The sequence below is a fragment of the Drosophila arizonae genome, chromosome X (assembly GCF_054131065.1).
Source record: "Drosophila arizonae isolate 15081-1271.41 chromosome X, UAZ_ARI_1.0, whole genome shotgun sequence".
Taxonomy (NCBI): Eukaryota; Metazoa; Arthropoda; class Insecta; order Diptera; family Drosophilidae; genus Drosophila; species Drosophila arizonae.
Window position 1 is genome coordinate 26983306 of NC_142927.1, and position 19304 is coordinate 27002609.

Sequence of the window (19304 nt, forward strand, 5' to 3'; positions counted from 1 at the left end):
ATTGCATGTCAAACAATGGAAAATAGTGAATTGAGCCGGCTTTGAGGTATTATCATCGAAAGCCCAAGTTGCAGCTGGATCAATTGAGCAAAGTGCATTGATAGGGCCACTTAAGGCACGCCCTGATAGCGTTACGATATAACGATATGTGTATATACTATATACATATGCACACATACACATATATACCGTATGTATGTATAAATATTCCATGCACATATCTGCAGTTGGCCGTAATTGAATCTGAGACGCAACGCAAAGTTTTCTACGGAGGGGGCTAGGGAGGTGGCTCCATAGCTGAGGTCTCGCCTGCAATTGACCCAATTCTCGGTTCTTGTTGTTGTTATTGCTTATATATATAGATATGTATATAATGTATATATATATAGATTTTTTTTGCTATTGTGCTGCAGTGCATTGGGAGGCCAGTCATTAAGGCTGAAAACGTGGCTGTCAACAATGTCGGGGAGTGGTGCACGGCGTGGTTCGGTGGTTCGCTTTGGTGTTTCTTGTGGGCTTGTGGGCTACTAGGGCGCTACATTCGCCGCTGGCATTGATTGAAGCCCAATTAAAGCAAAAGAAGCCGCCCTACTAACGGCCCTAACAGCTCCAATGCCAGCCACCTCCAATGTGGAGCAGCTAGCCAGAAGATGTCTGCAACCAAATTAACATATATATGCATATGTAAATACATTCACATATACATATGTACTGACATCTACAGTTCAGCTGCAACACGTTTAAGAACAAGGCGTGTCTCCAGATATATTTAGGCTAGATTTTTGCTTGAGCCAAATGTGTCAGAGAGAAGTTTTCTTTGAGTTGCCGAAACGAATATACCCTGCTTATGCAATAAGGGCAATGACAATAGCAATGATCGTAATAATGATAACAATATATATTCTATGATAATTATAATGATAATGATTTTGCTACTAATTATAATGACATAAACAAACACGGTGATAATAATTAGAAATTATAATGATAATGGCAATGATAATAATAATGACAATGTCAATGTTTGAAACCATGACAGAGATAATGAGAATGACGTTGATTATCAAAATGATAATTATAATGAAAAAAAAAAAAAAATAATAATAATAATAATAAAGAGAGAAAGAGAGTGAGAGAGAGAGAGAGAGAGAGAGAGATAGTGGAATAGATAGATGTAGATGACTAGATAGAAACAAAAAAGAGAGAGAGTACATGTGCCAAATGAATTTGCACAATTTAGCATACCCTACTCATGCAATATTTACGTAGTATTTAAAGAAAAAGTCAAAGCTCTGGAGGCTGCGACTACTACATGAACTGTAGAAATTTCTTTCTATCATGTTTATATATTTTGTTTTTCTCTTCTCCGGCGGCAAAGCAAAAGCTCGGGCAAGACACCGCAAAGAACAAGAGAGCCAATGATCATAACTATTATTACGCTGATCATATGGTTTTATTGTCGAATTTGCCGTCGTGAAACTTGTTTTTGTTTTTGTTAATGTAGTTGTTGTTGTTATCTGTCTGTCTGTGTGTGTTGTTCTTTTTTTTTTTTTGGAATGAGTTTGTGCCACTTTTTTCAAGTTGCGCATGGAAAAAAGACAACAGCAACAGCAACAGCAAGAACAACAACAACAACAACAAAAGCAGCAGCAGCAGAAGCAAAAAAGAATTTCCGTAAACGGGGTCAGCAGCGCGCGTACCGAGTCGCGAGTCTTGGCCAATGCGTCTCAACTCTTTTTCGATACCTATTGACTGCTGAAGAAGGGGTATATATGTATTAATGTAAAGCCTTAAAAACATAAAGCTGTGATGCAGATTAAATTTGATTGCAGACCTCTATATATTTAGCCATGGCAGCAGCTGCAGGGTATTTCTCAGTCGACCAGTTAAAGAAGTCTGTCTTGATTTTTTTGCTTTTTAGCCAGGTGAAATGTTTTGGCAACGCGAGTTGTTGACACTTTTTTCTTTGATTTTGCGTAGCTTGTTAATTAAACTTACACAACTTAACCATAAAGCACAACAACGCCCACACCGATAGGAACACACACACATGCGCACACAGTTGCACGCAACACTCACTTTTCAATGTTCTATGTTAAGGTTGAGGTTATCAGAAGAAAACGTGCCAAAGTACACAATATCACAGCAAAAGACAAGGACAGGCGAAATAACAATGTAAACACATTTGATAAACACGAAAGAAGGGCTCTTCACGTCTAGCCGAACACTAAATACCCTCTCATTAACAATTTGATTTGAAAAACTTAGTAATTGTAGAATTAAAACATGCTGATTATATAAATATACCTATGTTATTTAGTGTTCCGATTTTGATAATATATAGATTAGATATGCATCAATATATTTACATACATATATCATCTAGTTTTAAAGCTGTCTCTCTCCATGTTAAGGTATTACATTCCAAGAAGTGTTCAGCGAGCAAGACCGATTGGTTGGCTAGCCCTTGGAGCATGCCCATATCATCATTATCACCATTATCAAGATCATCAGCTTGGTTTTTTGTTTGGAATTTCGTGGTGTTTATGCCATCAATTGGGGCTCCGATAAGCGAAAACTGCTGTCAATGTATTTTACCTTTTTAGTTCGTTTCATTTAAAAGCTTTTGAGCCCTGTGAACGCGTTTAATATGTGGGTTAAACAAGCGTTAAGTGATTTAGATAGGAATCATTATTGGATATTACAGCAGCAGACAGTCGATCAGTTATCGATTGACTCGATCAGTTATCGATTCTCTGACTAAGCTGCCAGAAATTCCCCTTTCCTAACTGCGAGCCTCACGCACCAATTGGGAATTTTGATTTCGAGTGGTTATTAGTTTATAATGGACGGCCTAAATCTTTATCTGGCTTGTAAAACACTTAATTATAAAGTGTCAAATTTTCACTATTATTTTCAGGCGATCTATATCTCAGGCGATCTATATCTATATCTATATCTATATCTATATCTATATCTATATCTATTCTATATCTATATCTATATCTATATCTATATCTATATCTATATCTATATCTATATCTATATCTATATCTATATCTATATCTATATCTATATCTATATCTATATCTATATCTATATCTATATCTATATCTATATCTATATCTATATCTATATCTATATCTATATCTATATCTATATCTATATCTATATCTATATCTATATCTATATCTATATCTATATCTATATCTATATCTATATCTATATCTAGATCTATATCTATATCTATATCTATATCTATATCTATATCTATATCTATATCTATATCTATATCTATATCTATATCTATATCTATATCTATATCTATATCTATATCTATATCTATATCTATATCTATATCTATATCTATATCTATATCTATATCTATATCTATATCTATATCTATATCTATATCTATATCTATATCTATATCTATATCTATATCTATATCTATATCTATATCTATATCTATATCTATATCTATATCTATATCTATATCTATATCTATATCTATATCTATATCTATATCTATATCTATATCTATATCTATATCTATATCTATATCTATATCTATATCTATATCTATATCTATATCTATATCTATATCTATATCTATATCTATATCTATATCTATATCTATATCTATATCTATATCTATATCTATATCTATATCTATATCTATGCATTGTCTGCTTCATTTGAAGCCCATTAACACTCGATAGACATATCAGATTTCATTTTAGGCTCTTTAAGTAATTTGCCCACCCACACTTTGCTGTCAGAGCTATTAGACTTTGAATTAAAATGTAGGCAACGCCGTAATTAAATAATCGGAAATCCAAGCCCATTTAGCTGTTAACTTGACTGACAGTCAAACATCGAGCATGACATACATAGAACATCGAACATCCAACATCTATTGTCTTTAGGCGCGCCCCTTTTGCCAATGCCCATCTTTGGGGCAGCAACTCGAAAATTGGTGCGTGGCGGCAATTAATGAAGATGGCTGAAACAAAAGATGATGTCATGTATACATGTAAGAATATGTGTGCGTGTGTGTGTGATAGGAAAGGCGAGGCAAAAGGCGGCCTCCTTAGTCGATGCCAATCAATAGATGTCGCGATAAAAATGGTCACGCATGTGCCAAGACACTCCTGAGGCTTTCAACCCCCATGCATGAGATTTCTGCACGGGCAGCAAGAGCAGCAGCAGCAGCAGCAGCTAGAGGGAGCGCACCTAGAGCGTAACCCACGCTGACTGCAACGCTGAAGGTCGTCAGCGCCGCAGTCAGAAAGAGAAGCTTGCGCAAGCATCATCATTGGCGGCAGCGCCAGCAGTAGCAGCGGCAGCGCCGTCGTTACCTGTATTCTTATGCAACGCACACGGCTTTAACGCTCAGCTACTCGATTCAGTTTGCTCAGCTAGCGCGACAAGTGAAGATAGCACACGGCATAAACGGTAAACAATACAAAGCTACATCTTCGGCGGCAACAGCGACAGCGACAACAACAAACTGTCACTTGTGAGCTGCAGTTCTTCCTTCTACCGCGCCGGCGCCAATTGCTCTTATTGCTGATAAGATAAAACAGCAGCAGCAGCAGCAGCAGCAGCACAAAGAGCAACAGCAGCACCAACAACAATAACAATAACAATAGCCATAGCAATAATAAGTGCAGAGCGCAAGTGCGAGAGCTTTAAAGAGCGAAGAGTAAAAGAGAGGAGAGAGCGCAATTTGCCTGGATTGCTGCGTGCCTAGTTGTTGTTGCCGTTGTGGAGTGCGGCCGTCTGGCGCTATTATTAGAGAGTTACCGTTGCTTTATTATTGCCTGCCTGCCTGCTACTATTATTGCCTGCCTGTATGTGTGTATGCCTGCGTATGCATGTGTGTATGCTTTGCTATTGTATTGGTGTTGTATTCGTGTTCTGTGCATATTTTGCGCGTTTTTTGTTTTCAGTTTTGTTAACGTCGTCGTCGTCGCCGCCTCGCAACGCTGCTGCCAAAGCAGAGAGTCCGCAGCAGAAAACAAAGCAAAGGCAAGAGCGCAAAAAGAAGAGTAAAGAAAAGACCAAAGCAAATACGCCGCTAGCCGCAGTTAGTACGCAGTTCTAAGCACTTTTTTTTTTGGTTTTTTGTTTAAAATTTACTTTAATGCGGGCTCTATTTGTTTGTGTGTGTGCGCTGTGTGATATCTGTGGGTGCCTATATTTGTTTTTACGGCAACGTGCAAATTGTTCAACGATAACGGCACATGAAAATAAAATAAAATAAAAAACTGCAGTGCACAACAATGCTGAAAAAAAAACATTCATTATAACACGACAAAAAGAAAAGCAACAGAAAACAGAAGTGGCACGTGAAGTTCTAGCAACACAAAAACAACAACAAAATGCCAATAAGTAAACTGACCCTCAAGAGGGCCGCCACATAGAGACTGCCGCGTGTGAGTGAGAGAGTGAGCGAACTATTGTTGTTGCTGTTGTTAACACTGCGGCAGGCAATTGTCATTCTGACAGCTTCCACAATTCCAATCGGCAAATGATGAATGACTCTAATAAGAATTAAGTGGAACAAATTTGCTGCCAATCAGTGAGAGTTTTAAAGCTTTTTTTTTTTTTATGAGAACTTCGCACTAGATGCGACACTATTACACATTTTATAATTCTTTGTGCTCTTTTGTTAACTTGCAAACAATTTGAGTGTTTTGTTTTTGTTTGTTATTAGCTGAAAAGTGCACAAGTGGAATTTAAGGCTTAGAAACTTATCAGGCACAGTGATCGCTCACTAATTGAATCGTTTTGACATTGTGTACAAATGATCGTCAAATGTGACACACAGCTCTCAATAGACTGAACAACAGAATTGCTCGAAATGTGAGGAGGGCAATTTAGTTAATTACTGAAACCCCTTTCCTTATGTAGAACATATAATTAAAGAAGAGAATTAAGCCAAACCCTTCTCTGAATCGATTGCGCTATATCTAATGGAAATCAAATGGAATTTAATGAGCTTTCTAATAGTCCCGTACTCTGATCTGCTTAATGTAGCCTGGTCTCAAACAATCGCCCTTAAAGGGCTAACAATGTTTGTCCACGCCAAATACTATTAACAATTCTTTCATATTTACTCATCCATTTTTCCAGACCAGCCATGAGCTAGAAGCGTTGCTTATGTAACTGATTATCTATTCAATGTTTACCTAGCCACATATACCTGCCTACGTATAGAATACGATAACTGAAGTGGCGGATCCAAACAATTAACTGCAGCCGAATACCCAGCCTCGAACACCTCTCGTGACCCACTCCGTAGCTCTCTTGGCGGCTGGCCAATTCGTATTCAAGTGCCTCGAATAGCAAATACGGCGATAAAGACACCCGCCGTACGTTATTTAGCATAAGTTCTTCTATTAGTCACACGAACCGCCTGATAACTCGCCCCGAGTTTCTATTTCTTGTTCAATTTGTATCTGTTGCTGTCTGTTTCGGGTCTCTGTTTAGATAAAGGCGCTGTGCTCACTTTTCTACAGGTGACTTTATCATGCATACATATAGTATATATGGGCACAATTTGCATAGTTGTTGTGGCTTTACTGACTAGTTTGCCTCTGAGACGGGACTGAACAATAATAGTAATAAAACATCAAAACAATAGGAAAAATAAGCTTAGAAAACAACGAATATATAATACTCTAATACATAAGGCTGACTTATATGTGTATAAATATATGTATGTACTTTGTTTGTTTTTTACATCTTTAAAGTTACCTTCAGATGGAATTTACTTGCAGCTAGAAATATTTACACCAAATTAGTTATGTAAGGAGTGACTAGGATTTATCTATGAGCTTATGCTGCCTAACCAACTACTTTTATACTAATATTTCTGGATATAATATTATCCTTAGGCTTTGTAGCGCATCTGCAATCTTAGATAGCTGGTAATACAGAGCTGAAGATCTGAGCTTTATATTTATAGATAAATATGCATATGAAGATCGTCACATAGCCCCTATATATGTACATACATATAAATTCAAACATACGTATGTCTAAGATCGATGACATCTTTGATCATGATCACAAAAAGTCAACCTTGAATCGGTTTTAACATATGAATATACAATATGTATATGCTATTGTTATCAATTATCGATATATATATATATCGCATTATGCATATATACCAAATACTATGTTTTGCATGCAGTAAGAGTTGTTGACTTCGTGTTAAAATGCGAATACCCTCGGCTAGGGTAATACACAATGATGAGCATCCAATAAAAATTGCCGCACGTCGCCGCATGTGATATCATCGCCTAACTTTGGATCAGTCTCAGCTCTATCTACAGCACCTTCTGCACCCCTCTCCACTCCAACTCCCTGTTCCCGTCCCCTCCTCAGTTGCAATGCCAATGCCAATGTCGCATGCATTGCACAATGTATCTGAAAACAATAAAAACACAAAAAACAGAAACTCACATGAAATTCCCAATATCCATAAATGATATAATACACAATACATATGTATATGTGTGCGAGTTATATACAGGTGTATGCAGATGCAATCAGTTATTCCTAAGCCCCGATTAATCATCAATCACATACCCGTTATTGTTGTTATTGTTGTTGTTTCTTGGGATATTTCATTGTGGTTTACCTTGTTTTTTATTATTTTTATTTTATTTTTTCTATGTTTGTACTTCTGATTCGGCTTATTAGCGGTTGGGGAAATGGAACGTCGCTTACTATTTATACATATATGCTATAATTTTTAAGGCACACAATTATAATGGGCAATGCATAACGGTAGAAAGTTGCCAATTTGATTGCCAGCTATAACGGTAATTCATGGCAATCCCTATAAATATTCATAATCTGAACAGATATACATTTATCCATATATATATATATATATATATATATATATATATATATATATATATATTTACAAAAAGTGCCAACAACTGTATTTGTATGTATGAAGGGAACAATCCTAACGTCGTTAGTATCATTAATCGATTGAAAGGTCATCCTCATTATATAGTTAGAAACGGCCATATTACGCAAATTCCAATCGCTCCTATATTATATATTCTATATATTATAGAAATGGCTGTGCGCTTATAAATAGAAATAGAATTTTTAATAGGCTACGTGACTTGGCTTTTAACTTGGCGCTTAGCCACTCACAGCTGGCAATGGCTTGGCTTTGATTTGATAATTATGTGACATCAGAGCTCCATCAGGCAGTCAGTCACATATCTATAGATATTCTGAGAGCATACGATCAGGAAAATAGAAGATGATGTGAACTAAATTCACAAGTAGTATGTTAAGTCTACGAAATTCCATACAACCTCTGTAATTCAAAGTCTCCCTCTCTGGGAAACATTAACGAATTACATGAAACTTCCATTACTTTATTCTATCTCTGCCTCTCTAAAGAGCCTAAATCTGCTCATAATATCTCTTTATAGAGATATCCCGCAGTACTTTCTCTCATTGATTTAGCTCCATTGCAACTGCCCTTAGGTCAGATGTCAAATCTAGCGAATTGCATATATCTTTAATAGCTCTACACTCTTTCTCTCTCTGAGGATTCTTTGGCAATTTCTCTTTTCGCGTTATCCTTAAATATTTGCTCTCTTTTATTTTTTAAGCTGTCAATTTCTTTAATAAATTTAACGAGCACTCTATATTTTCTGTAGATCAGTAATTCGTTTCCAACTTCTCTTTGTGACGATATCCTTGAATGCTTCCCTTCCATTCTTTGCATTATTTTAGAATATAGATCGTCCGCCCTTCTACTTCTCTCTTCATTTTGCGTCATTCGCAAACGTTTCTCGAGCAACATTACTCGACTCTTTTCTTAGTTTATCAACTATTGAGATAAGCTGCATTGCACATTGCCTTATAGTCGTTTCAATAAAGATAAACACATACCAATATGGGTATATATAGACGAGTAAACATCTAGTCTATATATCTGAATTAGCATACGAAGCTGAAGTTGTTTTCACTTAATGATGGGACAACATTCGAATTGCGTTTACTCTGTCAATATCTAATTGCAAACTGAGTACTGCTATATCAACTGATGTCTGTATGCAATATATAAACATATAGACACCTATATATTGTAGTATATGATTGTGTTGTTTATGAATGAGCGACTTTCGACTGCTGATAATTGCGGCTCGAATCCGGCGCTATAAAGATATAGCAGACGTGTGACGGTATATGTCGGTGTATATGATACGATAGGTAGATATTGATAGTTAGCAAATCAACTGGTTGGATAGAGCGTAAATATTATAATATCCGGTTTCCTCTTAACCAAATTCTATGAGTTGACTAATTGAAGAGCGTTCAGTTTTAAATATACTTACATATGTATATATTTTGCGGGTATGTATACTATATGTATTTATATTTTTTTCATGTATATGGAACGTGATGATTTTAAAGAAACAATTTTAAACGTCGTCGTTGTCGCCTTTAGTCGCTTTGATAGCCGAGGAATTTTTTCTTACTCATATTTATTTCAAGTTTAACCAACTGACTATAAACTGATTCTTTCTCCCCCTCTCTGTCTCTTTCTCACACACACACGAACACTTGTGTTGCTTTAATAGCCAAAAGAGCTAAAAAAAAAAAAAAAAATTGATAAAGCAGAAATAATGTTCTAGGCGATATTTGTTTGGAAAAGGTTTTGCTCGGTTCCATTTCTCAAAGCATTGAAAACAACAAAAACTCGAGCGAATAGCTAAACAGTGAGTAAAGCTTAATTAGCCTGGCTAATAGGGGGGCTAATTAGTGGTTCAACTCGTCGCAGTCAAATCGATTTACAGATGCCTCAAGGTGCTCTACCCAAGCGAGGGGGGCTTCGTGTTTGTGTATGTGTGTGTGAGTGTCATTGTGTGTGCATGACAGATTTCAGTTGCAAGCCGGGCACGTGTCTCAATTACACATACATACACATGTGCATGTACAACTATGCGGTTAGTAAAACTACCCCACAACAATTGCATATACATGCAGATCTACAAAGAGAGAGAGAGAGAGAGGGTATGTCATATTTGACGGTCAGTATATGACATATATATATATATATATATATATATATGATCTATCTCCTTTAGTTCAAGAGATATTTAAATTCAATTTTTATTTTTGATTTTTATTATAAAAATCAAAAGTAAGAGTTATGATTTGATTTTTATATAAATATTGTTCATTAATAATTATTTTTGATTTTTATCAAAAAAATAAATATTAATAATTAAATATAATTTTTTAATAAAAAATTATAAATAAAAGTTTATCCTTTTTTGAATTCGCCATAACAGAAATCCTTATGTGTGTTTTTCTCTTTCTTCTTGGGAGTTCTTTTGACCCTCAATTTTTTTAAATGCGTAACTCTTATTTGCGGTCCCTGGTATATTTATTTTTCTCCCTCTATCTTCATTTTCCTTTTCTGTTCTTCTTTCCTCTCTCTCCCTCTCTCTCTGTCTTATATACTCTTATAAACTTCTTCCCTCTCTCTCTCCATTTCTTTTCTTTTGTTTCTCTTAGTCTGCATTTCTCTCTCATTTCAATTCCTCTATCTATTCCTTTTTAGATTTCATTTTCACGTACTTTCTCTGTCTACCTCTACCCCTACCTCTCTTCTCTCTCTTGCTCTGTTTCGTCTTTCTCTCTCTGCTTATCGCGCACTCTATCTTTTTGACACGCCATCTCTTTCTCTCTTCACGCCTCTATAGTATAGAGTGTCATCAAGTCGATCATTGCTGTTGCTGCTACCTTTATAGCTGCAATTGCAAGTAATTTGCATGGCCAATGAGTAGACAACAACAACAACAACAACAACATTACGGCAATAATATCGCATGAACATTGTCATTATTCAATCAAACGAGCTCCCCTCTCCAGCCCCTTCTCTATCACCCAATCATGCTACACCTAAACATCCCCCCACCCACACTTCTGCCTAAGTTCGCGACAAGAAACGTGTGCGAATCGCGCGCGTCTTTTGCCGCCTGCTGCTGGGCAGAGTTTTCCCGTGTGTATGTGCTGGTGCGGGTGTGGGCGTGAGCGTGGGCGGGGGTGGGGGCGGGCGTGCTATTCATTATTTTAGAGGACAATTGGCGCTAAGCTTAACGCAAATAGCAACTAATTTCACAGGTTAATGAATAATAGAGATGGCTGCGTCTGTGCTCGTGACACGATCAATACAAGCCGATACTTAGTGAGTCACCACGGTAAATACCTGGAAGCCCAAAGAAATATACATATAATATCTAATCTATACTACGTACCATGTACGTACTATCCAAGAGAACTAAAGTCAAACAAATGAATATACAAATATACATATATATAACTATAGAATGAGTAAGCAGATGAATAAGTTTTCCAGTTAGATCGGTTTAAAAGCGCACTAACTATTACAACAATATTAATTAATATGATAATAATACATTCTAAAAGTTTCAACAGTTTCTTAACTGATTCCGATTCGTTATCGATTGTCACGCGGTCATCGCTGATTGCCTATCGACGCTTATCGTTTACCAAGCACAAACACTCTTGCACACTTGCGACTTTAAGCACACACACTCATGAGCATATTTATTTATATACCACACACACACACACACGTACACACATACAAATCTTCTTTTGAGAACTTTATGATTATAATAAATTGATTTGTTTATGAATGCATGCAAATTTCTGGGGGGCACTAAATACTTTAACTCGATTGCGCCCGTTCTCTAGAAGCAATCATTTTTTACGACTTCGGCAATACGAAACGGTCCATAAATTGGCCAATTCGTCGAGGTTTATCTGGGCATTATTGTATTTACCGCCATTAAAGCTGTCAAACAGAAACTTATTTTGCCTCAGCTAAGCATATTGATATATTTGTATATTTTTTATATATATATCTACCCACATGTGGGTGTTTAGGCAGACAAATTTGTATCTTAAGTATACAAATTTATTTCGAATCTGAGCAGCTGACACCGAGCATGGATGTGTTTATATCGTTTACACTCAATTAGCTGATCATCGATTGAGAACAGATATTTTAGTTTTATGGCAATCAAAATAATTATGCATAGTTATACTCGGTATGGAAGTCTACAGGGGGTGTATTAGCTTTGTGTGATGCTTGAAATTGGAAATTGTATTTACACTCGCAGAAGATGAAGTATACATACTCCTCTACTACTTCTTCTTCTTCTTCTTCCTCCTAGTCCCCAGATCTCCACTATCTATGTATATATATGAGGTACTTATCCAGTTAAGCATTCCAAAATGAACATTCGTTCGAGTCAATCCAATGAATCTCATGGGAGCTTTGCTCTCTTCAAAGATTTGTGTTATTCTTCACTTTAGTATAATATTTTAATTTTATGTTGACATTAACTTTGCATTTTAATGAACTTTGACTATGATCTTAACATCATAACAGTAACATCTGTAGCTCTAGCACTAATAGTGCGAATGTTACATTTGACTTTAGCTTTAGCATATAACTACGCACTTGACCTTACTATTCAGTCGAAGTTTTAGTTGACTTAGCTGACTTGGACATTGAGCTTCATAACATTTCAGTTACAGATTCACATTGAGCTTTATTACATTTCAGTTACATTATTCAACCTAACTCTACCTCTAATAATAAGGTGTAATCTTTACATTAGCTGCACTTGGGCTTTCAGTTAGTTAGATTTGTCTTTAACTTTAACTTTATCTTAAAATTACATGTTAAATTACATGTTAAATTTTAACATGAGCATTGATATGAATAACTATTGTGATTGAGATTGAGGCTAAATGCTGTTAATTTCTTTAATCTATTGTTATTGAGATAAACATCTGACTATCTGCAAATGAGACGATCATAGCTTTCAGCGTTTTAGCATTGACGCAAACATTTGAGGTTAGTTTTACGCATTCCAGCTGATATGCGTCTTTCGTCGCTTATCTAACAGACATAAGCACATCCAAAGGCTATCAGAACTTACCTAGTATGCGTGTGTGTGTGTGCGTGTGTGGGTGTATGTGTGTGTGTGTGTGCGTGGGACGATAAGAAAGTCATTCATTACACAAGGAATGCGCGTATGGCGGCTCGTGCTCTCTATGGAAACTGGAAGGGGCAGAATGGAGGGGAGGACAGAAGAGATACCTGTTATCAAGACATTGGTGTTCGCTCGCTCTCTCTCTCTCTCGTTCTCTCTTGCCTCCCTCTGATAAGAGCGCTGGCGTCTTGGCATATTTCTTTTCAAACTTTCGTATTCGTTTTCTTTGAACGTAATCGTAATCAGGCATTCGAATGATTTTTACTTGCAGATTTCGCAGCGCACAAATCGCACGCCATTTTGTATTATGCTTCAGAAATATTACGAAACATTCTAGAGAGGGGCGTATTGGAGCAGCAAGAACAGCGATCATAGCAATAATCGATTAATCGATCGATCAATCAATTATCAGCACCAACAACAAGAAGAAGAATAGAGGAAAACAACAAACAGTTGTAACATAAACGGAAACGGAAACGAAAGGCAAGTTTAATTCACTACACAGCCTGAACGAGACGGAAACTGAAATATATATATAGATACATAGAGAGAGAGGGAGTCAGAGAGTGTGACAGCAAGTGAGCGAGCGAGCGAGCCACGCCCCAACATGAGCAGCATGAAGGGCGGCTTCACAACACTCAATCGCTGGTTTGGCCGCAAAAAGGGTAAGTCTCTCTGGCTAGCTAATATTCCAGTAGTACTGATCATAGCTAACTCTATCTGTCTCCCTCTTCTCTCTCTCCTCTCCTTCTTCATTTGCAGACAAATCTAGCGTGGGCAGCGCCAACGGCAAGCTGTCAAAGTCAACCACACAGCTGCACCACATGTCCACAGACCAGGGCATTCACATCAACGAGGCTAGTCAGCTGGATTACAATCGCATCACCCCTCTGCCCGCAGCCACCAGCAATGCACCGTTCGAGCAGACCTTCCGCATCACCGTGCTCCTGCCCAAAGATCAGCTCTATGTGACCCGACTGGGCGCCCGTGTGCCACTCAGCAAGCTGCTCTCCCTGGTCTGCGACAACAAACAGCTGGATCCCGATAAATATGAGTTTCGCAATCCAGGTAAGCCAGACATCAAAGCGATATATCGATCACATCCAGTAGCCTTGCCGCAACTTGTCTTGAATGAGTAAGGAGGACAGGAATAAAGGTCTGAGGAAATGTGTCGAGAGGAAATCCAGCTAGGCTTTGCTTGTGCTTATCGGATTATCGATTTATTACAGGCATTGAACTAACAAAACAAATGTAGAAAAATGAACTGTAAATTCCACCGCAAGCTGGACCTCAAATCATGATCAATGGTAAATCATCGATAAATGATGATAATTGCGATAGTCTGATAGAGTAAGAAAGTAACGGTGCACGAAGCTGAGCTCAATAGGCATATGGAACGCCCTTTGCATTGACTTCCAAGCAAATCCTTGCTTATGCCTATTCATTGATGCTATTGTACGGTATTTCATTAAGTCAGTATCTATAGGGACTCTAAAGGATCAAAACTTTTGTTTGTCTCCCTTGAAATCGTCTTTAAAAAATCTGCTTTAAAGAATTTAAAATCTTCATGCATGGGCTTAGGCCTCTGATAGTGATTTATATAGTATCGTAAATAATTTCTGTTAAACCTTTAAAAATCATATTTCAAGCGTTGCACTACCAGCACTACCTCGAGTGTATATTATGAAAATCTCGATTAGTTTTATAGAATAAGTTTGATAAACAACCGATCTTCAACTAATGAATATCTCTCTCTCTCTCTCTCTCTCTCTCTCTCTCTCTCTCTTCCCACAGTGGATGCTAGTCAGGTGTACAGCTGCGAGTCAAGCATCGGAGCAGTGGGTCTGTCGGAGATACGTTTGTGCCACAAGTCGGAGTCCTACGACAGCTTCAATACGGACTCCATGCTCAAGTTTCAGCGGACGGGCGGCACTCGCGATTCGCTGAGCAGCAGCTCCGAGTTCAGCAGCAGCCGGCACTCGCACTCCAAGCTGACGGCCAAGACGCCCAGTCCGTACAGCTCAAGCAACTCGCTCAACTCCATGGACTCCACGGGCATGAACTATACGCGCACACCTGTAGTGCCGCCCAAGGCGTTATCCGTAGCACCGCCGCCGCGCAAGAAGCGCGTAGCGCCACGCCCACCCAGCCAGGTGCCCATCCCGGAGCAGTCCGTAGCGCAGTTCAACGAGACGCCGACGCCGACGCCGACGTCGACACCGGCGCCAACTCCAACGGAGCCCGCCTATGCGGTAGTTGTGAAGCGTCCACAGCTGTGCATGTCCACGCCCAACCTGGCCAGCACGCCGGAGCATGTAACGGAAGCGGAGACGCAGCCGTCGTTTGAGGTGGACTGCAATGGCAACAGCGCCAAGACCTTGGATGGCGGACTCTATGCCACGCTAGAGCGCAGGCCCTACTCGCAGGCCTTGCCGGAGCCGACGCCGCGCAAACGTCTGCTGCAGCTAAAGAAGAAGACGGCGCCAGCACCGCCTCCAGAATCGCCTGGACCGGCAGCGGAAGCGGCAGCTGAGGCAGCGGCCGCGGCTGCAGACACCATATCACTGGCCTCCTCCACGACGGTGTCCATGACGGAAGTGCTGCCGGCAATACCGCAGCCAGCGCCCAGGATTACCACGCCCGTTCCCATGGCCACGTCGACAGCACCAAGAGTGCAGCAGCACCAGCAGCAGCAGCAGGAGTCGGGGGCAGTGCCTCCTGCACTGCCCACTACAGCAGCGCCCCAGATGCTGAGCAATGGCAACCAGAATGTGTCCAAGGTGCTGTTGAACCGCACGCCCACGCCGGAGCCCCGCTCGCTGGGCAGCGCCACAGAGGAGGAGGAGGACAACAACGATACGGCCTCCAAGCAGGCGGACTCCGGCATTGGCGAGCCTGTGCCCTCGCCGCTGCCCTCCAGCTCGCCCTCGCCCGAGCCGGAGGTGCAGCCCTTGGCAGATCACAAGGCGCAGCTCGAGTCCAGCTCGGAGGAGGACGACGAGGCCATCAAGGTGTATAACTTCAAGACGTCCTGCAAGAGCTCCGTCAAGGTCAAGGAACTGGTGCTGAGCGCCCAGCAGCTGGAGACGGCAGCCGATGAGCAGCCCTCGCCCCTCTCCGACACGCCCCTGGCCCAGACGCCCAGCAGCCCGAACAGCGAGCTGACTTCGCTCTCCTCCTGGAACTATGCGGGTCCCATATCGCCGCCCCCGGACTTCTCGGACAGCGCGCAGTTCGCGGACCGACAGCGGCCCAAGAGCAGCGAAGTGGTCAACGAGCTGTCCTCCATCATACAGCAGCAGCGGCTGGACACGCTCATCCGGCAGGCGCCCGAGCAGCCGCAGCAGATCGAAGCGGCCAAGCCCAATCGGCTGGCCAACTTTAGCATCGCATCAATTAGCAACGGCTCGAGCAACAAGCGCAACAGCAGCAGCAACAACAACAACAACAACAGCAGCAGCAGCAGCAGCAGTAGCTCTCCAACTATCACACGCACCGACTCCTTTCAGTCGCCCAGGCACAGCCACAACGGCTCCTCCCTGGGCATGCGCCTGCGCAGCTCCTCGCAGCTGTCGCTCAACCGGCTAGAGCTGAACGGCCTGAATGGCGGCCTGCAGCAGCGGCGCTCGTCCAGCGAGCTGAGCATTGGCGAGTCGCCTTCGCTCCAGAGCCTCGAGCTCATCAAGACCATATTGAGCAACTCGCGCAAGAACAGCCTGGCCACAGATGCCACCGACTCCACAGAGGCGCCACAATCCCAACTGGCCGAGCCTGAGAAACCAAAGAGCAGATCGACTGCGTCGCCCACAACCAAGCCGGTGCCGATGGACGTGACCACGCCTATAAGTCCACTTGAGTCCACAGTGGCGTCCACAACAATAGTAGCGCCTAAGGCCATGCCTGTCAGCACAGTCGTGTCCCACTCAAATGAGCACGCATACGTAGCTAAAGAGGCTGTGCCTGTGCCTGTGCCGGTGCCTGTTCAGACAGTCGAGCCCGCAGCTGACTCTACATGCGGATCGTTAGGCGTGGCCACTGCTGTGCCTGCACAGAAATCAACGCCTACAGCTGCAAAGTTGCCGCTGGCTCAGCCTGTGGCTGCGCCCACACCTGTTAACAAAGTGGAGTCACCTGTGTCCACATCCCTGGCCACAGCTGCAGCTCCAGCGGCGCCCATTGCAACTGCCCGCAAGGCCTCTCTGCCGGAGGCTCCAACGGCAGAGCCTGAGCCCGAGCCAGAGCCGGAGCGAGAACGTGAGCCCGTGCCTGAGGTGGCGCCAGAGCCAGCGCCCAAGCCGCTGCCACAGACGTATCGCTACTCCGGCCCGCCCAGCATCAACTTTGCCACGTGGAGCGAGCGTCCCAAGTCGCAGGTGGCTATCAAAAACGAGGGCGACTACATCTATGGCGGCGCCAAGGCGGACGCAGCAGCAAAGCCCGCCACGGCACCCGTCAAGCTGACCATTGAGGTGGCCTCGCCGATCCTGCGCATGGGCATTCCGCGCAAGGAATACCACGTGCCCATCACGGTCAAGCCGCTGCGCGACGACAGCCAGGAGCGAGAGCGCGCGTCACCCGAGCCGCAGCAGGAGAAGCCGCCCCTGCAGCAGGAGGTCATAGTCAAACCCTCCACGCTGCCACGTCCGGCGAAGAGCAATCGCTTCACGCTGCCCGCCAGCATCCAGAGCAGCATCAACAACAACAACAACAGCAGCAACTACAGCAAAAATTACAGCAACTACAACAACAACAATAACATCAGCAGCAACTACAACAACCACGGCAGCGGGACAACCAATTCATTGCCACGGCCCATTTCGACGCTGGAGAAGGCAGCGACGCCTGCAGCACCCGTGGAGTCGGTGGCAGCGCCCTTTGGCCAGAATACGCTGAGGCGCACGGGCTTCAAGGAGCGCATGCTGGCCAAGGAGCAGCAGGAGCATGAGCAGGCCCTGAGCGTGCGCGTCTCTGTGAACGGAACAACAAACGCAGCGCCAGCAGCAGCGCCAGCAGCAGCGGCAACGACAGCAGTGAAGCCAGCGACGCCGACGCCGACGGCGACGCCAACGGCAACGCCAACGTCGCCATCGATGCCAAAGCTGAGGAGCACCAAAGTGGAGCTGAAACCAGAAACAGTTGAGCCAAAGCCAGCGCCAAATGCGCTGCAAGTGAAGCTGCGCCCCATTAGCTTCATGGCCAATAAATCGACAGCCACGCCCACAAGCGCGCCTACGCCCACTGCTGCTGCTGCTGCCGCTGGCACGCCCTCGCCGCCGCCACCGCCGCCAATGCTGAGCAAGACCAAAGCGATGCCCAAACTGAAGTCAACGTCGGCGTCGCCGTCGGCTGATCCGCGGGATCAGCTGCTCGAGGCGATACGAAACTTCAAGCGCGAGGAGCTGAATCGTGCCTGAGCGAAGAAGAGGAAGCATAGAGAATACACACATAGAGAATACCGAAACGAAATGCACAAAGCGAATGGCGCAAAATGTTATCAATTTCATTTTTTTCTTTTTCTTTTTCTTTCTGTTTTCGATTTTGATTTGCAACTTTTAATTTGTTTGCTTTTATTTTAATTTATGCATTTTATGATTTTTTTGTAAATGTAAATAGTTAACAAGATTCTGCCGATCTTGTACATTGAAGTCAAAACAATATGCACTTTTTTTTCTAATATTAGTAAAAATATTTGTTGTTTGGCGCGCTTTTGAATACCAACACAAAAGTATATACATATATATATATATGAATATATAACTATATATTTACATATATCAATTTTTTTTAAACTATTCTTAATATTTGTTATCAACTATGTAATTGTACGGCTCTACTTTTTTTTGTAACAAAAATACTTTGTTTTAGCTTTAAGCACAAGAACCCAAAAACAAAATGAAAGAAAAGAAAAGCGAGAAAAGCGAGAGGAAAAGGCAAGTGAATGTAAACGATATTTGTCTATATCATATTCTGTATATCATAGTGAATTATAGTAACCAATTTTCTAACCAATGGGACTGGTCTACTTAGTCGTGTCAAAAAACAAAAGCAACTATAACAAAAGTTAATCATAAAATTTTAAGTAAAAACTAATAGCACAAATAGCAAGGCGCGCGCATGAATTGGAGCGCTAATTATGCTTATAAATTATTATTAATACATATTTACACACACCCACATATACATAAACACATGAACACAGATACATATATGTAC

The 19304-nt window shown here is 41.5% G+C and overlaps 1 protein-coding gene across 5 annotated transcripts in view; it reads left to right on the top strand.

Annotated features, from left to right (window-relative positions):
- LOC108619184 (uncharacterized) overlaps positions 1–19100 on the top strand; it is a 35602-nt gene extending 16502 nt beyond the window's left edge. Inside the window, exons 1-6 of one of the 5 annotated variants that reach the window (XM_089473831.1) lie at positions 4409–4458; positions 4956–5034; positions 13363–13574; positions 13631–13756; positions 13854–14159; positions 14886–19100. In XM_089473831.1, the coding sequence (XP_089329957.1) occupies positions 13699–13756; positions 13854–14159; positions 14886–18505 (3984 nt within the window). In that variant the 5' untranslated portion in view covers positions 4409–4458; positions 4956–5034; positions 13363–13574; positions 13631–13698 and the 3' untranslated portion in view covers positions 18506–19100. Of the gene's footprint in view, positions 1–4300; positions 4459–4955; positions 5097–13362; positions 13575–13630; positions 13757–13853; positions 14160–14885 lie in introns of those variants that run through there. The other 4 variants (XM_089473833.1, XM_089473832.1, XM_089473834.1 and 1 more) reach the window with 4 other exon arrangements.
- The last annotated feature ends 204 nt before the right edge of the window (positions 19101–19304 follow it).